The sequence below is a fragment of the Phasianus colchicus genome, chromosome 38, assembly GCF_987193195.1.
Source record: "Phasianus colchicus chromosome 38, bPhaCol1.hap1.1, whole genome shotgun sequence".
NCBI classification, from domain to species: Eukaryota; Metazoa; Chordata; class Aves; order Galliformes; family Phasianidae; genus Phasianus; species Phasianus colchicus.
In genome coordinates, this window is record NC_143473.1 from 2,474,259 (window position 1) to 2,494,798 (window position 20,540).

The 20,540-nt window shown below is 61.9% G+C and overlaps 1 protein-coding gene across 1 annotated transcript; it reads left to right on the forward strand.

The window, feature by feature from the left end:
* Positions 1-130: 130 nt before the first annotated feature.
* Positions 131-20,229, forward strand: AKT2 (AKT serine/threonine kinase 2). Its single transcript, XM_090129992.1, has 14 exons — positions 131-322; positions 2,859-2,935; positions 5,639-5,767; positions 7,298-7,409; positions 7,502-7,655; positions 9,065-9,196; positions 10,269-10,334; positions 12,075-12,143; positions 12,264-12,386; positions 14,167-14,295; positions 17,081-17,295; positions 18,922-19,009; positions 19,194-19,296; positions 19,394-20,229. Exons 2-14 carry the CDS (start codon positions 2,890-2,892, stop codon positions 19,471-19,473), a joined length of 1,446 nt encoding a protein of 481 aa, XP_089986118.1. The 5' UTR covers positions 131-322; positions 2,859-2,889; the 3' UTR covers positions 19,474-20,229.
* The last annotated feature ends 311 nt before the right edge of the window (positions 20,230-20,540 follow it).

A 20,540-nucleotide genomic window follows, 5' to 3' on the forward strand; every position in this document is an offset into this window, starting at 1 on the left:
TCCGGTCTCGCCGCGCCGCGCGCATGCGCCCTGCGCGCGCGCCCCCGTCTTCCCCTCTCCGCGCAGGCGCGGCGCATGCGCGGTTCCCCTACGTGCGTCGTGGGGGGGAGGGGTTGGCGCATGCGCGGCGCGTCCCCGGGCGGTGCGCGGGGTCGGTCCGTTGGCGTCCCGCGAAGCCCCGCGAGCCCCGCGCCCCCCCCGCGCCCCCCGGGCCGCACGGGAGGAGGAAGCGGAGGCGGAACGCGGAGGGGGGGGGGGGAGGGGGCCGAGAGGCGGCGGGATGAAACGAACGGCCCGGCCGGGCCTGCGGCGTCCATGACAGGTGGGGGGGGGGGGGGGGGGGGCAGAGGTGGGGGGGAGGGGCAGAGGGGGGGTTTGGGGGGGGGGGGGGGGGGGGGGGGGTTCGTCCCACCGCCCCGTTTTTGTGGTTTTGGGGCCCAAAATGTCGGATTTGGGGCTTTTTTGGGGTTTTGCGGTTGGGTTTTGGTGGAGGAGTGGGGAAGTGGGGGTAAAAACGGGGGGTGGGGGGCAATGGGGGTTGGGGGAGAAAAATGGGGGGGGTGGGGTGAAATGGGGAATTTGGGGGGTGGGGGGGTGGAAATGGGGGGTTTGGGGGCTTTGGGGTGGGAAAAGGGGGAATTTGGGGGATGAAAATGGGGGCTTTGGGGTGAAATGGGGAATTTGGGGGGTGGGGGGGTGGAAATGGGGGGGTTGGGGGCTTTGGGGTGGGAAAAGGGGAAATTGGGGATGGAAATGGGGGGTTTGGGGGCTTTGGGGTGGAAAAGGGGGGAATTTGGGGGATGAAAATGGGGGCTTTGGGGTGAAATGGGGAATTTGGGGGGTTTGGGGGTGGAAATGGGGGGTTTGGGGGCTTTGGGGTGGAAAAATGGGGAATTTGTGGGGTTGGGGAGTGAAAATGGGGGGGGGTGGGGTGGAAAAGGGGAATTTGTGGGGTTTGGGGGATGAAAATGGGGGGTTTGGGGGCTTTGGGGTGGAGAAATGGGCGAATTTTGGGGGATTTGGGGGATGAAAGTGGGAGAGTTGGGGGTGAAAAGAGGAATTTATGGGGTTTTGGGGTACAAAATTGAGGGATTTTGGGGTTTTTGGGGTGGGAACATGGGGAATTTGTGGGGTTGAGGAGTGAAAATGGGGGGGTTTGGGGGGGAAAAGGGGAATTTGTGGGGTTTGGGGGATGAAAACGGGGGGTTTGGGGTGGAAAGGGGGAAATTGTGGAATTTGAGGTATTAAAATGAGAGATTTGGGGATTTTTGGGGTGGAAAAATGGGGAATTTGGGGAGTTGGGGAGTGAAAATGGGGGCTTTGGGGTGAAATGGGGAATTTGGGGGGTTTGGGGGATGAAAACTGGGGGTTTGGGGGCTTTGGGGTGGAAAAGGGGGAAATTGGGGGATGAAAATGGGGGGTTTGGGGTTTTGGGGGTGGAAAAATGGGGAATTTGGGGGGTTGGGGAGTGAAAATGGGGGGGGGGGTGGAAAAGGGAATTTGTGGGGTTTGGGGGATGAAAGTGGGGGGTTTGGGGGCTTTGGGGTGGAGAAATGGGCGAATTTTGGGGGATTTGGGGGATGAAAACGGGGGGGTTGGGGGTGAAAAGAGGAATTTATGGGGTTTTGGGGTACAAAAATGAGGGGTTTGGGGATTTTTGGGGTGGAAAAACGGAGAATTGGGGGGTTTGGGTGAAATGGGGAATTTATGGGGTTTGGGGGATGAAAATGGGGGGTTTGGGGGCTTTGGGGTGGGAAAAGGGGGAAATTGGGGGATGAAAATGGGGGCTTTGGGGTGAAATGGGGAAATTGTGGGGTTTGGGGGGTGAAAATGGGGGGTTTGGGGGCTTTGGGGTGGAAAACGGGCAAATTTGGGGGATTGGGGGGAGAAAAATGTGGGATTTAGGGGCTTTTTGGGTCCTTTTTCATTCTTTTGGGTCCTTTTTGGGGTTTTTCTGGGGCCTTTTTAAATCTCTGGGTCTTTTTGTGTCGTTTTGGGGCATTTTTGGGTCCTTTTTCTTCCTTCGTTCCTTTGGGGAATTTTGTGGGTTTGTCTGGGATCCTTTTTGGGGTCATTTTTGGGCCGTTTGGGATCGTTTTCATCTTTCTGGGGCCTTTTTTTGATCCTGTTTCTTTTCTTCATCTTTTTGGGGTCATTTCTGGGTTCCTTTTGGGGGTCATTTTTGGGTTCATTTTGGGGGTCATTTTTGGGTTCATTTTGGGTTCTTCTTGGGTCCTTTTGGGGCATTTCTGGGTTCCTTTTGGGGTATTTTTGGGTTCATTTTGGGGCATTTCTGGGTCCTTTGGGGGGTCATTTTTGGGTTCATTTTGGGGCATTTCTGGGTTCATTTTGGGGCATTTTTGGGTCCTTTTGGGGCATTTCTGGGTCCTTTTGGGGCACTTTGGGGTCCTGTTCCCCTCCCTCCCTTTGGGGTGCTGCCCCCCCACCTCATTTCTCACCAATTCCCCTCCCCCCCCCCCCCCAAAATCTGCAGAAATTCCCCCTTTTCCAGACCCCAAAATGAACCAATTTTCACCTTTTTGGGGCCGCAGGACCCCCACCCCATCCCACCGCTCATTATCCTAATTACCACCCCGTTCGTTAGCAGCAAACGAGCTCGGCCAGCAGCTGAGCTCCGCGCTGCAACCCGTGGTTTTGGGGTTAATTAACCCCAAATTGGGGCTGGGGGGGGGGGCTGCGCTTCGCTCCAAACCTTTCCCCGCTCCTCATCGCTTTTGGGGTTTTTGGCCCCAAAATCCCCCCCCCGCCGCCCCGCTGTGGGGTGAATCCGTGGCGGGGGGGGCAGGCGCTGCTTTTGGGGTCAAAGCAGTGAGATTTGGGGTTTCGGGTCCCCTCAGGTCCCCCATCGGCGCGGGGCTGAGCAGCGCCATGAGCGACGTGGCCGTGGTGAAGGAGGGCTGGCTGCACAAGAGGGGTAGGCGGGGGGCTTTGGGGTTTTGGGGGTTTTGGGGTTTTTGGGGTTTTTGGGGTTTTTGGGGTTTTGGGGGTTTGGTGCCTGGGGGGTTTGGTGACTGGGGAGTTTGGTGCCTTTGGGGTTTGGGCCTTTTGGGGTTTGGTGACTGGGGAGTTTGGTGCCTGGGGGATTTGGTCCTTTTGGGGTTTGGTGCTTTTGGGGGTTTGGTCCCCTTTTGGGGTTTGGTGCCTTTCGGGGTTTGGTGCCTTTTGGGGTTTGGTGCCTTTCGGGGTTTGGTGCCTTTCGGGGTTTGGGCCTTTCGGGGTTTGGTGCCTTTGGGGGTTTGGTCCCCTTTTGGGGTTTGGTCCCCTTTTGGGGTTTGCTCCTTTTGGGGTTTGGTGCCTGGGGGCTTTGGTTCTTCTTTTGGGGTTTGGGCCTTTTGGGGTTTGGTCCCTTTTTGGGGTTTGGTGCCTGGGGGATTTGGTGCTTTTGGGGTTTGGTGCCTGGGGGGTTTGGTCCTGCTTTTGGGGTTTGGTCCTGCTTTTGGGGTTTGGTCCCCTTTTGGGGATTGGTCCCTTTTGGGGTTTGGTCCTTTTGGGGTTTGGTGCCTGGGGGGTTTGGTCCCCTTTTGGGGTTGGGTCCTTTTGGGGTTTGGTCCCCTTTTGGGGATTGGTGCCTTTGGGGTTTGGTCCTGCTTTTGGGGTTTGGTGCCTGGGGGGTTTGGTCCTGCTTTTGGGGTTTGGGCCTTTTGGGGTTTGGGCCCCTTTTGGGGATTGGTGCCTTTTGGGTTTGGTCCTTTTGGGTTTGGTGCCTGGGGGGTTTGGTCCCCTTTTGGGGATTGGTCCCTTCTGGGGTTTGGTCCTTTTGGGGTTTGGTGCCTGGGGGGTTTGGTGCTTTTGGGGTTTGGGCCTTTCGGGGTTTGGTGCCTTTTTGGGGATTGGTCCCTTCTGGGGTTTGGTCCTTTTGGGGTTTGGTGCCTGGGGGGTTTGGTGCCTTTTGGGGTTTGGTGCCTTTTGGGGTTTGGTGCCTGGGGGGTTTGGTCCCCTTTTGGGGATTGGTCCCTTTTGGGGTTTGGTCCTTTTGGGGTTTGGTGCCCTTTTGGGGTTTGGTCCTTTTGGGGTTTGGTCCTTTTGGGGTTTGGTGCCCTTTTGGGGTTTGGTCCTTTTGGGGTTTGGTCCTGCTTTTGGGGTTTGGTGCCTGGGGGGTTTGGTCCTGCTTTTGGGGTTTGGTCCCCTTTTGGGGTTTGGTCCCCTTTTGGGGTTTGGTGCCTGGGGGGTTTGGTGCCTTTGGGGTTTGGTCCCCTTTTGGGGTTTGGTGCCTTTGGGGTTTGGTGTCTGGGGGCTTTGGTTCTTCTTTTGGGGTTTGGTCCTTTTGGGGTTTGGTCCCCTTTTGGGGATTGGTGCCTTTGGGGTTTGGTCCTTTTGGGGATTGGTCCCTTTTGGGGTTTGGTGCCTGGGGGGTTTGGTCCTGCTTTTGGGGTTTGGTCCCCTTTTGGGGTTTGGTCCCCTTTTGGGGTTTGGTCCTTTTGGGGTTTGGTGCTTTTGGGGTTTGGTCCCCTTTTGGGGATTGGTCCTTTTGGGGTTTGGTGCCTGGGGGGTTTGGTGCTTTTGGGGTTTGGTCCCCTTTTGGGGTTTGGTCCCTTTTGGGGTTTGGTGCCTGGGGGGTTTGGTCCTGCTTTTGGGGTTTGGTCCCCTTTTGGGGTTTGGGCCTTTTGGGGTTTGGTCCTTTTGAGGTTTGCTGCCTTTGGGGTTTGGTTCCTGGGGGGTTTGTTTTTTTTTGGTTTTGTTCTTCTTTTGGGGTTTTGCTCATTTTGGGGTTTGGTCCCTTTGGGGTTTGGTCCCTTTGGAGTTCGGTCCGTTTTTGGGGCTTGGTTTCTTTGGGTTTTGTCCTTCTTTTGGGGTTTTGTCCTTCTTTTGGGGTTCTGTGTGTTTTGGGGTTTGCTTCCTGTAGTATTTGGTCCTTTTTGGGTTTTGTTCTTTTCCTGGGTTTTGGTCCCTTTTTGGGTTTTGGTCCCTTTGGGTTTTGGTCCCTTTGGGTTTTGGTCCCTTTTTGGGGTTTTATCCTTTTGGGGCCCTTGGCCTTTTGAGGCCATTATTTCTTGGGGGATTGTTTTGTGGGCTGTTGCCCTTTTGGGGCCGTTGCCCTTTTGGGGTCATCACCCTTTTTGGGCTCATTGTCCTTTTGGGGCCGTTGCCCTTTGGGGTGCCAGCGATGGCTGACAACCCGGTGGCGTTTTTGGGGTGGCGTTTTTGGGGTGACGCTTTTGGGGTGGCGTTTTTGGGATGGCGTTTTTGGGGTGGCGTTTTTGGGGTGACGCTTTTGGGGTGGCGTTTTTGGGGTGGCGTTTTGGGATGGCGTTTCTGGGATGGCGTTTTTGGGGTGATGTTTTTGGGGTGACGCTTTTGGGGTGACATTTTTGGGGTGGCGTTTTTGGGGTGATGCTTTTGGGGTGGCGTTTTTGGGGTGGCGTTTTGGGGTGACGCTTTTGGGGTGGCGTTTTGGGGTGGCGTTTTGGGGTGACGCTTTTGGGGTGACGCTTTTGGGGTGGCATTTTTGGGATGGCACTTTTGGGGTGACATTTTTGGGGTGGCACTTTTGGGGTGACCCCACAGCAGAACCCGCCAGGCTCTTCCTGCCCATTTCCCCCTTCCTGCCCCCACCCCAAACCTCCCATTTTCCGCTCCTTGAGGCCGTTTTGGGGCCGTGTGGGGCCGCTGCTTATAGGGGAATACATCAAGACGTGGCGGCCCCGCTATTTCCTGCTGAAGAGCGATGGCTCCTTCATCGGCTACAAGGAGCGGCCCGAGAGCCCCGACGGCGCCTCGCCGCCCCTCAACAACTTTTCGGTGGCAGGTCTGCGGGGTTTGGGGTCCCTTCCCCTCGTCCTGAGGATTTCCTTTGGGGTTGGGGTGTTGCAGGGCTTGGGTCTCTTTGCGGTGTTTTTGGGGTCGCTTTGGGGCGGCGTTTGGTCCCAGGGTGCTGGGATGTCAGCTTGCTGTCCCCGTGTTGGGTTCTCTTGGGGTCTCCTGCTGGATCCCATTAAGGGCCCCTCGGTGTCCCCATACTGGATCCCATTATCATCCCATTGGTGTCCCCATACTGGATCCTATTGCTGCCCCCATAATGTTCTCTCGCTGTCCCCATACTGGTTCCCATTAAGGTCCCCTCGGTGTCCCCATACTGGATCCCATTAAGGCCTCCTTGGTGTCCCCATACTGGATTCCATTACTGTCCCCATAACGTCCCCTAGGCATCCCCGTATTGGGTCCCATTAAGATCCCCTTGGTGTCCCCATACTGGGTTCTCCTACCATCCCTTTGGTGTCCCCATACTGGATCCCATTGCTGCCCCCATAACGTCCCCTAGGCATCCCCGTTTTGGGTCCCATTAACGTCCCCTCGGTGTCCCCATACTGGATCCCATTAAGGTCCAGTTGGTGTCACCCTACTGGGTTCCATTACCATCCCATTGGTGTCCCCGTACTGGATCCCATTGCTGCCCCCATAATGTTCCCTTGGTGTTCCCATACTGGATCCCATTAAGTTCCCCTTGGTGTCCCTGTGCTGGATCCCATCGGTGTCCCCATAACATCCCCTTGGTGTTTCCATGTTTGATCCCATTGCTGCCCCTATAAGGGCTGACCCATCCCATTCCTGCCCCTATAGGAGCCATCTCACTAAATTCTGCTCCTATAGGGCCATCCCACCCCACTGCAGCCCCTGTAGGGCCATCCCACCCCCCTATAGGGCCATGCCACCCCCTATAGGGCCACCCCACCCCCCTGCAGCCGCTGTAGGGCCATCCCACCCCCCTATAGGACCGTCCCACCCCCCTATAGGGCCACCCCACCCCCCTGCAGCCCCTGTAGGGCCATCCCACCCCCTATAGGGCCGCCCCACCCCCCTGCAGCCCCTGTAGGGCCATCCCACCCCCTATAGGGCCGCCCCACCCCCCTGCAGCCCCTGTAGGGCCATCCCACCCCCTATAGGGCCGCCCCACCCCCCTGCAGCCCCTATAGGGCCGCCCCATCCCCTATAGGGCCATCCCACCCCCTATAGGGCCAACCCACCCCCTATAGGGCTGCCCGGCCATCCCACCCCCTATAGGGCCGCCCCACCCCCCTGCAGCCCCTGTAGGACCGTCCTGTCCCCCTGCAGCCCCTGTAGGGCCATCCCACCCCCTATAGGGCCGCCCCACCCTCCTGCAGCCCCTGTAGGGCCATCCCACCCCCCTATAGGGCCATCCCACCCCCTATAGGGCCGCCCCACCCCCCTGCAGCCCCTATAGGGCCGCCCCATCCCCTATAGGGCCATCCCACCCCCTATAGGGCCGCCCCGCCCCCCTGCAGCCGCTATAGGGCCGCCCCACGCCTTGTGCCCGCAGAGTGCCAGCTGATGAAGACGGAGCGCCCGCGCCCCAACACCTTCGTCATCCGCTGCCTGCAATGGACGACGGTGATCGAGCGGACTTTCCACGTGGATTCCCCGGAGGAGCGGTGGGGGGACGCGGCCCCAAAGCCCCCCAAACCCCCCCGGATTTCCCCCAAAAGCGCCGCCCCGCTCAGCCCGCCCCGCTGTTGCCCCGCAGGGAGGAGTGGATGAGGGCCATCCAGACCGTGGCCAACAGCCTGAAGGAGCGGCAGCCGGGGGGCGACGGGGGGGACGGCAAGTGTGGGACCCCCGGGGACAACAGCGGGGCCGAGGAGATGGAGGTCACCGTCAGCAAGAGCAGGGCCAAGGCCGTGAGTGGGGGGATGGGGGGGGAAGGGCTGGGGGTTTGGGTCCTATTGGGGTGATGGGGGTGGGAGTGGGGCTGGGGGGTGGGGGGAGTTATGGGGGGATTCATAATGGGGTGATTGGGGTGGGGGAGATGGAGGTCAGTGTCAGCAGGAGCAGGGCCAAGGCTGTGAGGGAGGGGGTGAGGCTGGGGGGGGGTCTGGGGGGTCTGAGGGGGGGGGAAGGGCTGGGGGTTTGGGTCCTATTGGGGTGATGGGGGTGGGAGTGGGGCTGGGGCTGGGGGCTGGGGGGAGCAAGGGGTCCTAATGGGGTGATTGGGGGGGGGGCCAAGGCCGTGAGTGGGGGGTGGGGGTCTGGGGGGGGAAGGTCTGGGGGTTTGGGTCCTATTGGGGTGATGGGGGTGGGAGTGGGGCTGGGGGGTGGGGGGAGCAAGGGGTCCTAATGGGGTGATTGGGGGGGGGAGATGGAGGTCAGTGTCAGCAGGAGCAGGGCCAAGGCTGTGAGTGGGGGGATGGGGGTCTGGGGGGGGAAGGTCTGGGGGTTTGGGTCCTATTGGGGGATTGGGGTGGGAGTGGGGCTGGGGGGTGGGGGGAGATGGGGGGGGATTCATAATGGGGTGATTGGGGGGGGGGAGATGGAGGTCACCGTCAGCAAGAGCAGGGCCAAGGCTGTGAGGGAGGGGGTGAGGCTGGGGGGGGGTCTGGGGGGTCTGAGTGGGGGGGAAGGGCTGGGGGTTTGGGTCCTATTGGGGTGATTGAGGTGGGAGGGGGGGGGGATTCATAATGGGGTGATTGGGGGGGGGGAGATGGAGGTCAGTGTCAGCAGGAGCAGGGCCAAGGCTGTGAGTGGGGGGATGGGGGGGGAAGGGATGGGGGTTTGGGTCCTATTGGGGTGATTGAGGTGGGAGGGGGGGGGGATTCATAATGGGGTGATTGGGGGGGGGGGAGATGGAGGTCAGTGTCAGCAGGAGCAGGGCCAAGGCTGTGAGTGGGGGTCTGGGGGTCTGGGGGGGGGAAGGTCTGGGGGTTTGGGTCCTATTGGGGTGATTGGGGTGGGAGTGGGGCTGGGGCTGGGGGCTGGGGGGAGCAAGGGGTCCTAATGGGGTGATTGGGGTGGGGGAGATGGAGGTCAGTGTCAGTAAAACCAGGGCCAAGGCTGTGAGTGGGGGGGATGGGAGGATGGGGGGGTTTGGGGGGTCTGGGGGTTTGGGTCCTATTGGGGTGATGGGGGTGGGAGTGGGGGGGGGATTCATAATGGGGTGATTGGGGTGGGGGTGCTGCTGGGGGGCTCATTTCCGGCTGGAAACGGGGCTGAAAGGCTTCAGTTGTGCTGCTGGTTCCCAGTGGGGGTCGCTGGGGGTGCAGCCCCCCATCCCACCCCCCAAAACCCCCCCGTCCCCCTTTCCGTGCCGCAGACGATGAACGACTTCGATTACCTGAAGCTGCTGGGGAAGGGCACCTTTGGGAAGGTGATCCTGGTGAGGGAAAAGGCCACGGGGCGCTACTATGCCATGAAGATCCTGCGCAAGGAGGTCATCATCGCCAAGGTGGGCGACCCCAAAACTGCCCCAGTCTGCCCCGAAATGTGGGGCTGTGTCCCGTGTCCTCGTCCGGTGGGCTGGGATGCGTTGGGAACCCCAAATCTGCCCCAAAATTCAGATGTTTGTGTCCCCTGTCTTTGTCTGATGGGGTTGGGATGTGTTGGGAATCCTGAATCTGCCCCAAAATGTGGGTGTTTGTGTCCCCTGTTCTCATCTGATGGGGTTGGGATGCGTTGGGAACCCCAAAACTGCCCCAAAATGTGGGTGTTTGTGTCCCATGTCCTCATCTGATGGGGTTGGGATGCGTTGAGAACCCCAAAACTGCCCCAATCTGCCCGAAAATGTGGGTGTTTGTGTCCCACATCCCCATCTGATGGGGTTGGGATGCGTTGGGAACCCCAAAACTGCCTCAAAATGTGGGTGTTTGTGTCCCATGTCCTCATCCGGTGGGCTGGGATGCGTTGGGAACCCCAAAACTGCCCCAAAATCTTGGTGTCTGTGTCCCACATCCATGTCTGATGGGGTTGGGATGCGTTGGGAATCCTGAATCTGCCCCAAAATGTGGGCGTTTGTGTACCATGTCCTCATCCGATGGGGTTGGGATGTGTTGGGAACCCAGAATTTGCCCCAATCAGCCCCAAAATGTGGGTGTTTGTGTCCCACATCCATGTCTGATGGGGTTGGGATGCGTTGGGAACCCCAAAACTGCCCCAAAATCTTGGTGTCTGTGTCCCACGTCCACGTCTGATGGGGTTGGGATGTGTTGGGAACCCCAAATCTGCCTCAAAATGTGGGTGTTTGTGTCCCATGTTCTCATCCAGTGGGCTGGGATGCGTTGGGAACCCCAAAACTGCCCCAGTCTGCCTCAAAATGTGGATGTTTGTGTCCTACATCCACATCTGATGGGGTTGGGATGCGTTGGGAACCCCGAAACCACCCCAAACTATGGCTGTGCGTATCCCACATCCCCAGTGCCCCATAAGCAGCGGGGCTGTGGGGCCGCCGTGGTGCCCTATAAGCCGTGGGGTTGTGGGGCTGTTGTACCCGCAGTGCTGACCCCGATCTCCCCATGCTGCAGGACGAGGTCGCTCACACCGTCACCGAGAGCCGCGTGCTGCAGAACACCCGGCACCCCTTCCTGACGGTGGGTACAGCGTGACGTCACCCCGACGCCTTGACACCCCGACGCCCTGACACCCCAAAGCCTTGTCACCAGGACACCCTGTCACCCCGACACCCTGTCATCCCAACACCTTGTGACCCCGACGCCTTGTCACCAGGACACCCTGTCACCCCGACACCTTGACACCCCGATGCCTTGTCACCAGGACACCCTGACACCTTGTCACCCCGACGCCTTGTCACCCCGACACCCTGTTATCCCAACACCTTGCGACCCCGACGCCCTGTCACCCCGACGCCTTGACACCCCGACACCCTGTTATCCCAACACCTTGCGACCCCGACGCCTTGTCACCCCGACAACCTGTCACCCTGACGCCTTGTCACCAGGACACCTTGTCACCCCGACACCCTGTCATCCCTGACACCTTGCCACCCCGACGCCTTGACACCCCGACACCCTGTTATCCCAACACCTTGTGACCCCGACGCCTTGCCACCCCCACACCCTGTCACCCCGACAACCTGTCACCCCAACGCCTTGTCACCAGGACACCTTGTCACCCCGACACCCTGTCATCCCCGACGCCTTGACACCCCGACACCCTGTCATCCCAAAACCTTGTGACCCCGACGCCTTGTCACCAGGACACCTTGTCACCCCGACACCCTGTTATCCCTGACACCTTGCCGCCCCCACGCCTTGTCACCCCGTCGCCTTGTCACCCCAACGCCTTGTCACTGTGGTGTCTTGTCACCTCCACACATTGTCACCTTGATGTGTTGTCACCCGGACACCTTGTCACCGTGGTGTGTTGTCACCCTGTGTTGTCACCAGGACGCGTTGTCACCTGAGCATGTCACCAGGAGACGTTGGCACTCCGATGTGCTGTCGCCCCCACACGTTGTCACCACGACACGTTGTCACCCTGATATGTTGTCACCACGTTGTCACCTTGGCACATTGTCAGCTTGACACGTTGTCACCTTAGTGTGTTGTCACCCCAACACATTGTCACCACACTGCAATGCCACCCTGACATGTTGTCACCGTGACACATTGTCAGCATGTGTTGTCACCAGGACAGTTTGTCACCAGGACACATTGTCACTCCATACTGTCACCCTGACATGTTGTCACCCACTGTGTGCCCCGCAGTGTGGCTGTTGTCCCCCATTGTTGTTCCCTGCTGTTGTCCCCCATTGCTGTCCCGCACCCCTCGCTGTGGCTGTTGTCACCTTTGTCACCCATTGTCCCCCGTTGTTCTCTCCCATTGTTGTCAACCGTTGCCACCTGTCCCCCCATGCAGCTGTTGTGGGACTGTTGGGGGGCCGTTTTGGGGGGCTGTTGTGGGGTTGTTTTGGGGGGCCTTTGGAGGGCTGTTGTGGGGGGCTGTTGTGGGGGGTTGTTTTGGGACTGTTAGGGGGCTGTTGTGGCTGTTGTGGGGTTGTTTTAGGGGGCTGTTGTGGGGTTGTTTCGGGGCCGTTGGGGGGCCATTTTGGGGTTGTTTTGGGGCCGTCGGAGGGTTGTTTCGGGGGGCTGTTGTGGGGTTGTTTTGGGGCTGTTGGAGGGCCGTTTTGGGGTTGTTTTGGGGCTGTTTTGGGGTTCTTTTGGGGTTGTTTTGGGGCCGTTTTGGGGGGCTGTTGTGGGGCCGTTTTGGGGCCGTTGGGGGGCCGTTTTGGGGGGCTGTTGTGGGGTTGTTTTGGGGCCGTTTTGGGGCCGTTGCCCCCCTCCCACTCCTCCCGTCCCCCCCCATTGCAGGCCCTGAAATACGCCTTCCAGACCAGCGACCGCCTCTGCTTCGTTATGGAATACGCCAACGGCGGCGAGGTGCGTCCGTCCGTCCATCCCTCCGTCCGTCCATCCACCGCCCCCCCCGGTGCCGTTTTTTTGCCCGTTTTCCCCGTTTTTCAGCCCATTTCCCCCCCCCTCCCCCCCCTGTTTTTGCAGCTGTTTTTCCACCTGTCTCGGGAGCGCGTGTTCACGGAGGAGCGCGCGCGCTTCTACGGCGCTGAGATCGTGTCGGCCTTGGAGTACCTGCACTCCAGGGATGTCGTGTATCGCGACATCAAGGTGCGAGCGGCGCCCCCCCGCCCTCCTTATCCCCCCCCCCCCCCTCAATTACCTCCCCTTCCTCCTTATTCCTCGCGGTCGCCCCCGGCGTCCCGCTGATCCATAATCGCTTCTTCCCCCCCCCCCACCCACATGAGGACCCCCCCATCCCCCCACCCCCTCCCACCGTAAGGACCCCCCCACACACCCCCCTTCCCACCATAAAGACCCCCCCCCAACCCCCTCCCACCATAAAGATCCCCCCCTCACTCCCCCACCATAAAGACCCCCCCCCCCCCCCCTTACCACCATAAGGACCCCCAACCCCCATAAGGACCCCCAACCCCCCCCCCCATGAGGACCACCCCCCCCCCATAAGGACTCTCCCCACTCCCCCCCCCACTGCAAGGACACCCCACACCCCCTAAGGACCCCCCCCCACGCCCCCTCACTCCCATAAGGACTTCCCCTCACCCCCCCCCATAAGGACTTCCCCCCCACTCTCCCTCCCCCACCACCATAAGGACCCCCCCCCACCCCTCCCTACCACTATAAGGACCCCCACCACTGTAAGGACCCCCCCCACCTCTCTCACCACCATAAGGACCTCCCTACCCCCCCTTACTCCCCCCCCACCCCCCCCACCCCCCCCCCACCACCATGGGGTCCTCCAAAGCCCCATAGCCCCCCTATCTCCCCCCCTTTCTCCCCCCATCCCTTAAGGACCTCCACCCCCTCCTCCTCCACCCCCCCCACCCCACAAGGACCTCCCTCCCCCACCCCCCCATCCCCATAAGGACCCCATTTCCCCCCACCACCTCAGGGACCCCCATCCCCATAAGGACCTCCCCCCATCCCCTCCCCCCGTTATGGGGACCTCCAACTCCCCCTTCCCCCTTTAGAACCCCCCCATTCCCCCCCCCACCCCTTGGAGACCTCCACCATCCCAACAGGGACCCCCCCCTCATCCCCCCATCCCCTTAAGGCGCCCCCCCTCCCCCCATCCCCTTAAGGCCCCCCCTCATCCCCCCATCCCCATAAGGACCCCCCACCCCATCCTCCTCCTTCTGCCCCCACCCCCCCGCATCCCCTTAAGGACCCCCCCCATCCCCCCATCCCCTTAAGGACCCCCCCTCATCCCCCCATCCCCATAAGGACCCCCACCCCATCCTCCTCCATCTCCCCACACCCCCCCCATCCCCATAAGGACCCCATTTCCCCCCACCACCTCAGGGACCACCATCCCTATAAGGACCTCCACCCATCCCCTCCTCCTCCCCCCCCTTGAGAAGCCCCCCTATTCCCCTCCCACCCCTTGGAGACCTCCACCATCTCAACAGGGACCCCCCCCATCCCCTTAAGGCCCCCCCTCATCCCCCCATCCCCATAAGGACCCCCACCCCATCCTCCTCCATCTGCCCCCACCCCCCTGCATCCCCTTAAGGACCCCCCCCATCCCCCCATCCCCTTAAGGCCCCCCCCATCCCCTTAAGGACTCCCCCCTCATCCCCCCATCCCCATAAGGACCCCCCCTCATACCCCCCATCCCCATAAGGACCCCCACCCCATCCTCCTCCATCTCCCCCCACCCCTCCGCATCCCCTTAAGGACCCCCCCCATCCCCTTAAGGACCCCCCCCCCCATCCTCCTCCATCTCCCCCCACCCCCCCCATCCCCATAAGGACCCCATTTCCCCCCACCGCCTCAGGGACCCCCCCCCCATCATGGGACACCCCACATCCCCCCCCCCTCCCGGACCCCCCCAGCCCCCCCAGCCCCCCGCAGCCGCCGTGTTTTGCAGCTGGAGAACCTGATGCTGGACAAGGACGGGCACATCAAGATCACCGACTTCGGGCTGTGCAAGGAGGGCATCAGCGACGGCGCCACCATGAAAACCTTCTGCGGGACCCCCGAGTACCTGGCGCCCGAAGTACGGCCCCCAAACGGGGCAACGGCCAGAAGGGGCAGAAATGGGAGCTGGGGGGGGGAGCTGGGGGCTGAGGGGTAGGGATGGAACAGGGGGGGGGAAAAGGAGTGAGGGACCCTAAAAGGGGGCAGTGAGGGACCCTAAATGGGGGAGTGAGGGACCCTAAAAGGGGGAGTGAGGGACCCTAAAAGGGGGCAGTGAGGGACCCTAAAAGGGGGAGTGAGGGACCCTAAAAGGGGCAGTGAGGGACCCTAAATGGGGGAGTGAGGGACCCTAAAAGGGGAAATTGAGGGACCCCAAATGGGGGGAGGTGAGGGACCCTAAAAGGGGCAGTGAGGGACCCTAAATGGGGGAGTGAGGGACCCTAAAAGGGGAAATTGAGGGACCCCAAATGGGGGGAGGTGAGGGACCCTAAAAGGGGGAGTGAGGGACCCTAAAAGGGGGAGTGAGGGACCCTAAAAGGGGGCAGTGAGGGACCCTAAAAGGGGGAGTGAGGGACCCTAAAAGGGGCAGTGAGGGACCCTAAATGGGGGAGTGAGGGACCCTAAAAGGGGGAGTGAGGGACCCTAAAAGGGGGCAGTGAGGGACCCCAAATGGGGGGAGGTGAGGGACCCTAAAAAGGGGGGGTGAGGGACCCTAAAAGGGGGGAGTGAGGGACCCTAAAAGGGGGGAGTGAGGGACCCTAAAAGGGGAAATTGAGGGACCCCAAGTGGGGGAATTGAGGGACCCTAAAAGGGGAAATTGAGGGACCCTAAAAGGGGGGATATTGAGGGACCCTAAAAGGGGGGAGGTGAGGGACCTGATATGGGGGGAAAGTGAGGGACCCTAAAAGGGGAGAGGTGAGGGACCCCAAATGAGGGGATTGAGGGACCCCAAATGGGGGAATTGAGGGACCCCAAATGGGGGAATTGAGGGAGCTGGGAGCTGAGGGGTAGGGATGGAAGGGGGGGGAAGGGAGTGAGGGACCCTAAAAGGGGGCAGGAAGTGAGGGATCCCAAGTGGAGGGGAGGCGAGAGACCCCAACCACTGGGATTTGAGGACCCCCAGCCATTGGGATTTGAAGCCCCCCAACCCCTGGCATTTGAAGCCCCCCAACCACTGGGATTTGAGGCCCCCCAACCTTTGGGATTTGAGGATCTCCAGTACTGGGATTTGAGGCCCCCCAAGCCCCTGGCATTTGAGGCCCCCCAACCTTTGGGATTTGAGGACCTCCAGTACTGGGATTTGAGGCCCCCCAACCCCTGGCATTTGAAGCCCCCCCAACCCCTGGCATTTGAGGCCCCCCAACCCCTGGGATTTGAAGCCCCCCAACCCCTGGGATTTGAGGCCCCCCAACCCCTGGCATTTGAAGCCCCCCCAACCCCTGGCATTTGAAGCCCCCCAACCCCTGGGATTTGAAGCCCCCCAACCCCTGGGATTTGAGGCCCCCCAACCCCTGGCATTTGAAGCCCCCCAACCCTTGGGATTTGAGGCCCCCCAACCCCTGGCATTTGAAGCCCCCCAACCCCTGGGATTTGAGGCCCCCCAACCCCTGGCATTTGAAGCCCTCCCAACCCCTGGGATTTGAGGCCCCCCAACCCCTGGGATTTGAGGACCCCCAGCCATTGGGATTTGAGGCCCCCCAACCCCTGGCATTTGAGGACCTCCAGTACTGGGATTTGAGGCCCCCCCAACCACTGGGATTTGAAGCCCCCCAACCCCTGGCATTTGAGGCTCCCCAACCCTTGGGATTTGAAGCCCCCCAACCACTGGGATTTGAGGCCCCCCCCCAGCCCCTGGCATTTGAAGCTTCCCCAACCCCTGGCATTTGAGGCCCCTCCAACCCCTGGGATTTGAAGCCCCCCAACCCTTGGGATTTGAGGACCCCCAACCCCTGGGATTTGAAGCCCCCCAACCCCTGGCATTTGAAGCCCCCCCAACCACCAGGATTTGAGGCCCCCCCAGCCATTGGGATTTGAAGCCCCCCAACCCCTGGCATTTGAAGCCCCCCCAACCCCTGGCATTTGAGGCCCCCCAACCCCTGGCATTTGAAGCCCCCCAACCCCTGGGATTTGAGGCCCCCCAACCCCTGGCATTTGAAGCCCCCCCAACCCCTGGCATTTGAAGCCCCCCAACCACTGGGATTTGAAGCCCCCCAACCCCTGGCATTTGAGGCTCCCCAACCCTTGGGATTTGAAGCCCCCCAACCACTGGGATTTGAGGCCCCCCCCCAGCCCCTGGCATTTGAAGCCCCCCCAACCCCTGGCATTTGAAGCCCCCCAACCCCTGGGATTTGAGGCCCCCCAACCCCTGGCATTTGAAGCCCCCCAACCACTGGGATTTGAGGACCCCCAGCCATTGGGATTTGAGGCTCCTCAACCCTTGGCATTTGAGGACCTCCAGTACTGGCATTTGAAGCCCCCCAACCTTTGGGATTTGAGGCCCCCCAACCCCTGGGATTTGAAGCCCCCCAACCCCTGGCATTTGAGGCCCCCCAACCCCTGGGATTTGAGGCCCCCCAACCCCTGGCATTTGAGGCCCCCCAACCCCTGGCATTTGAGGCCCCCCAACCCCTGGGATTTGAGGCCCCCCAACCCCTGGCATTTGAGGCCCCCCAACCCTTGGGATTTGAGGCCCCCCAACCCCTGGGATTTGAAGCCCCCCAACCCCTGGCATTTGAAGCCCCCCAACCCCTGGCATTTGAAGCCCCCCAACCCCTGGGATTTGAGGCCCCCCAACCCCTGGCATTTGAAGCCCCCCAACCCCTGGGATTTGAAGCCCCCCGAACCACCCCCCCCTCGCCCCCCAGGTGCTGGAGGACAACGACTACGGCCGCGCTGTGGACTGGTGGGGGCTGGGGGTGGTGATGTACGAGATGATGTGCGGCCGCCTGCCCTTCTACAACCAGGACCACGAGCGGCTCTTCGAGCTCATCCTGATGGAGGAGATCCGCTTCCCACGCACCCTCAGCCCCGAGGCCAAAGCCCTGCTGGCCGGGCTGCTCAAAAAGGACCCCAAGCAGAGGTAATGTGGGGAGGGGGCTCCCCTGGGGGGGGGGTTGGGGGTGGTTGGGAGTTCCCTGGGGGGTTTGGGGGCTCCCCTGGGGGCTTTGGGGGGGTTTGGGGGCTTCTGTGGGTGGTTAGGGGCTACAGTGGGGGGGTTGGGGGCGTTGGGAGTTCCCTTGGGGGCTGTGGGGGCTTTCCTGGGGGGTTTGGGGGCTCTGCGGGGGGTTGGGGGGCTTTGGGAGCTTCCCTGGTGGGGGCTGGGGTGGTTGGGAGTTCCCTTCGGGGGCTTGGGGGCTTTCTTAGGGGGTTTGGGGGCTTTGCTGGAGGGTTTGGGGGGTCTCTGGGGGCTTCTATGGGTGGTTAGGGGCTCCCCTGGGGGGGGGTTGGGGTGGTTGGGGGCTTCCATGGTGGGGGTTGGGGTGGTTGGGAGTTCCCTTGGGGGGTTTGGGGGCTTTGGGGGCTTCTGTGGGTGGTTAGGGGCTACAGTGGGGTGGTTGGGAGTTCCCTTGGGGGGCTTGGGGGCTTTCCTAGGGGCTTTGGGGGCTCTGCTGGGGGGTTGGGGGGCTTTGGGGGCTTCTGTGGGTGGTTAGGGGCTACAGTGGGGGAGTTGGGGGGGTTGGGAGTTCCTTTGGGGGGCTTGGGGACTTTCCTGGGGGGTTTGGGGGCTCTGCGGGGGGGTTGGGGGGCTTTGGGGGTTTCTGTGGGGCTTTGGGGACTCCCCTGGGAGAGATTGTGGTGGTTGGGGGCTTCCCTGGGTCGCACTGTGGGTGCTGTGGGTCACGCTGGGTGCTGTGGGTCACGCTGGGTGCTGTGCGTCACACTGGGTGCTGTGGGTCGCACTGGGTGCTGTGGGGCCATGTGGGTCACAGCACAGGGCTGTGTGGGTGCAGTGGGTTGCACTGTGGGTCACACTGGGTCCTGTGGGTCGTGCTGTGGGTCACACACTGGGCGCTGTGGGTCGCGCTGTGGGTCGCGCTGTGGGTCACACACTGGGCGCTGTGGGTGGCGCTGTGGGTCACACACTGGGCGCTGTGGGTCGCGCTGTGGGTCACACACTGGGCGCTGTGGGTCGCGCTGTGGGTCGCGCTGTGGGTCACACACTGGGCGCTGTGGGTCGCGCTGTGGGTCGCGCTGTGGGTCACACACTGGGCGCTGTGGGTGGCGCTGTGGGTCACACACTGGGCGCTGTGGGTCGCGCTGTGGGTCACACACTGGGCGCTGTGGGTCGCGCTGTGGGTCGCGCTGTGGGTCACACACTGGGCGCTGTGGGTGGCGCTGTGGGTCACACACTGGGCGCTGTGGGTCGCGCTGTGGGTCGCGCTGTGGGTCACACACTGGGCGCTGTGGGTGGCGCTGTGGGTCACACACTGGGCGCTGTCGGTGGCGCTGTGGGTCGCGCTGTGGGTCACACACTGGGCGCTGTGGGTCGCGCTGTGGGTCACACACTGGGCGCTGTGGGTCGCGCTGTGGGTCACGCTGTGGGTCACACACTGGGCGCTGTGGGTTGTGCTGTGGGTCACACACTGGGCGCTGTGGGTGGCGCTGTGGGTGGCGCTGTGGGTGGCGCTGTGGGTGGCGCTGTGGGTGGCGCTGTGGGTCGCGCTGTGGGTCGCCGTGCGCGAAGCTGTGGCTCTGTTGCCCCCAGGCTCGGCGGCGGCCCCGCGGACGCGCAGGAGGTGATGGAGCACCGCTTCTTCGCCGCCATCAACTGGCAGGACGTGCTGCTCAGGAAGGTCGGCGCTGCTGCCCCCACTCACACCGCTCCCACCCTGTTGTCCCCCCCCCAGTCTCATTGTTCCCACCCTGTTGTCCCCCCCAGTCACACCGTTCTCACCCTGTTGTCCCCCCCCCACTCAGGCTGTTCCCACCCTGTTGCCCCCCCCACTCACACCGCTCTCCCCCCGTTGCCCCCCGCAGCTCGTGCCCCCGTTCCGGCCGCAGGTGACGTCGGAGATCGACACCCGCTACTTCGACGACGAGTTCACAGCTCAGTCCATCACCATCACCCCCCCCGACCGCTGTGCGTCCCCCCCCCACCCCCGGCACCCCTCCCCGTGCCCCCCAAATGTGGGGGGCGGGGGGTGATGCTCACGTCTGTCCGTCCCCCCCCCCTGCAGATGACAACATGGACGCCCTGGACGGCGATCAGCGCACGCACTTCCCCCAGTTCTCCTACTCTGCCAGCATCCGGGAGTGAGGCCTGGGGGGCTGCCCCACATCCGGGGGGCTGCCCCACAGCTGGGGGCTGCACCACGTCGAGGGGGCTGCACCACAATGAGGGGGCTGCCCCATATCCGTGGGAGCTGCCCCACATCAATGGGGGCTGCCCCGTATCCTTGGGGTCTGCCCCACATCCGGGGGGCTGCCCCACATCCACGGGGGCTGCCCCACATCAAAGGGTCTTTTGTCCTTGGGTGCTGCCCCACATCGAGGGGTCTGCCCCTGTCCGTGGGGGCCGCCCCACATCGATGGGGGCTGCCTCGTATCCGTGGGGTCTGCCCCACATCGAGGGGTCTTTTGTCCATAGGGGCTGCCCCACATCAATGGGGGCTGCCCCGCCTCGAGGGCTCTGCCCTTGTCTCTGGAGGCTGCCCCACACTTGGGGGTCAGCCCCACATTTGGGGGTCTGCCCCACACCGAGGGATCTGCCCCAGTCAATGGGGGCTGCCCCATATCTGAGGGTTTTCTCTGGTCAATGGGGTCTGCCCCACATTTGAGGGTCTGCCCCACATTTGAGGGTCTGCCCCACATCTGGGGGTCTGCCCCACACCCATGGGGATCTTTCCCACATCACCGGGGTTTCCCCCATGGCGGGGGGGGGGCTTTGCCACGTCCGTGTGGGGCTGCCCCACACCTTGGGGTCCCACCCCGCACCTTGGTGTCCCACCCCGCACCTTGGTGTCCCGCCCCACACCTTGGGGTCCCACCCCACACCTTGGGGTCCCGCCCCACACCATGGGGTTCCCCCCCCCCCCCGGTGCCGGACTTTTCTGTGCTATTTTATTATTATTATCTATTTTGGGTTGGTTTGAAATTGCTTTTTTTTTTTTTTTTTTTTGGTCGGTTTTTGCCCCAATCGCAGCTTTCTGACCCCCCCCCCTCCCCCCCCCAACCCCCCCAGAGCCCCTCCCCATAATTTGGGGATCCGGACGGTGCCCCCCCCCCAATAGCAATAGCGGTTCGTTGCCTTAACGTCGGTGCCACCCCACGGGGGGGGTTTGGGGGGGTCTCCATTGCCGGCAATGGAGGCGGGGTGGCACCGGG

Excerpts from the sequence above, each read along its gene's own strand:
- AKT2 (XM_090129992.1), top strand. The coding sequence starts at position 2,890 with ATGAGCGACGTGGCCGTGGTGAAGGAGGGCTGGCTGCACAAGAGGG. Across the intron at positions 2,936-5,638 it reads GGGCTGGCTGCACAAGAGGG|GGGAATACATCAAGACGTGG; the intron begins GTAGGCGGGGGG and ends CGCTGCTTATAG. Across the intron at positions 10,335-12,074 it reads CCCGGCACCCCTTCCTGACG|GCCCTGAAATACGCCTTCCA; the intron begins GTGGGTACAGCG and ends CCCCCATTGCAG.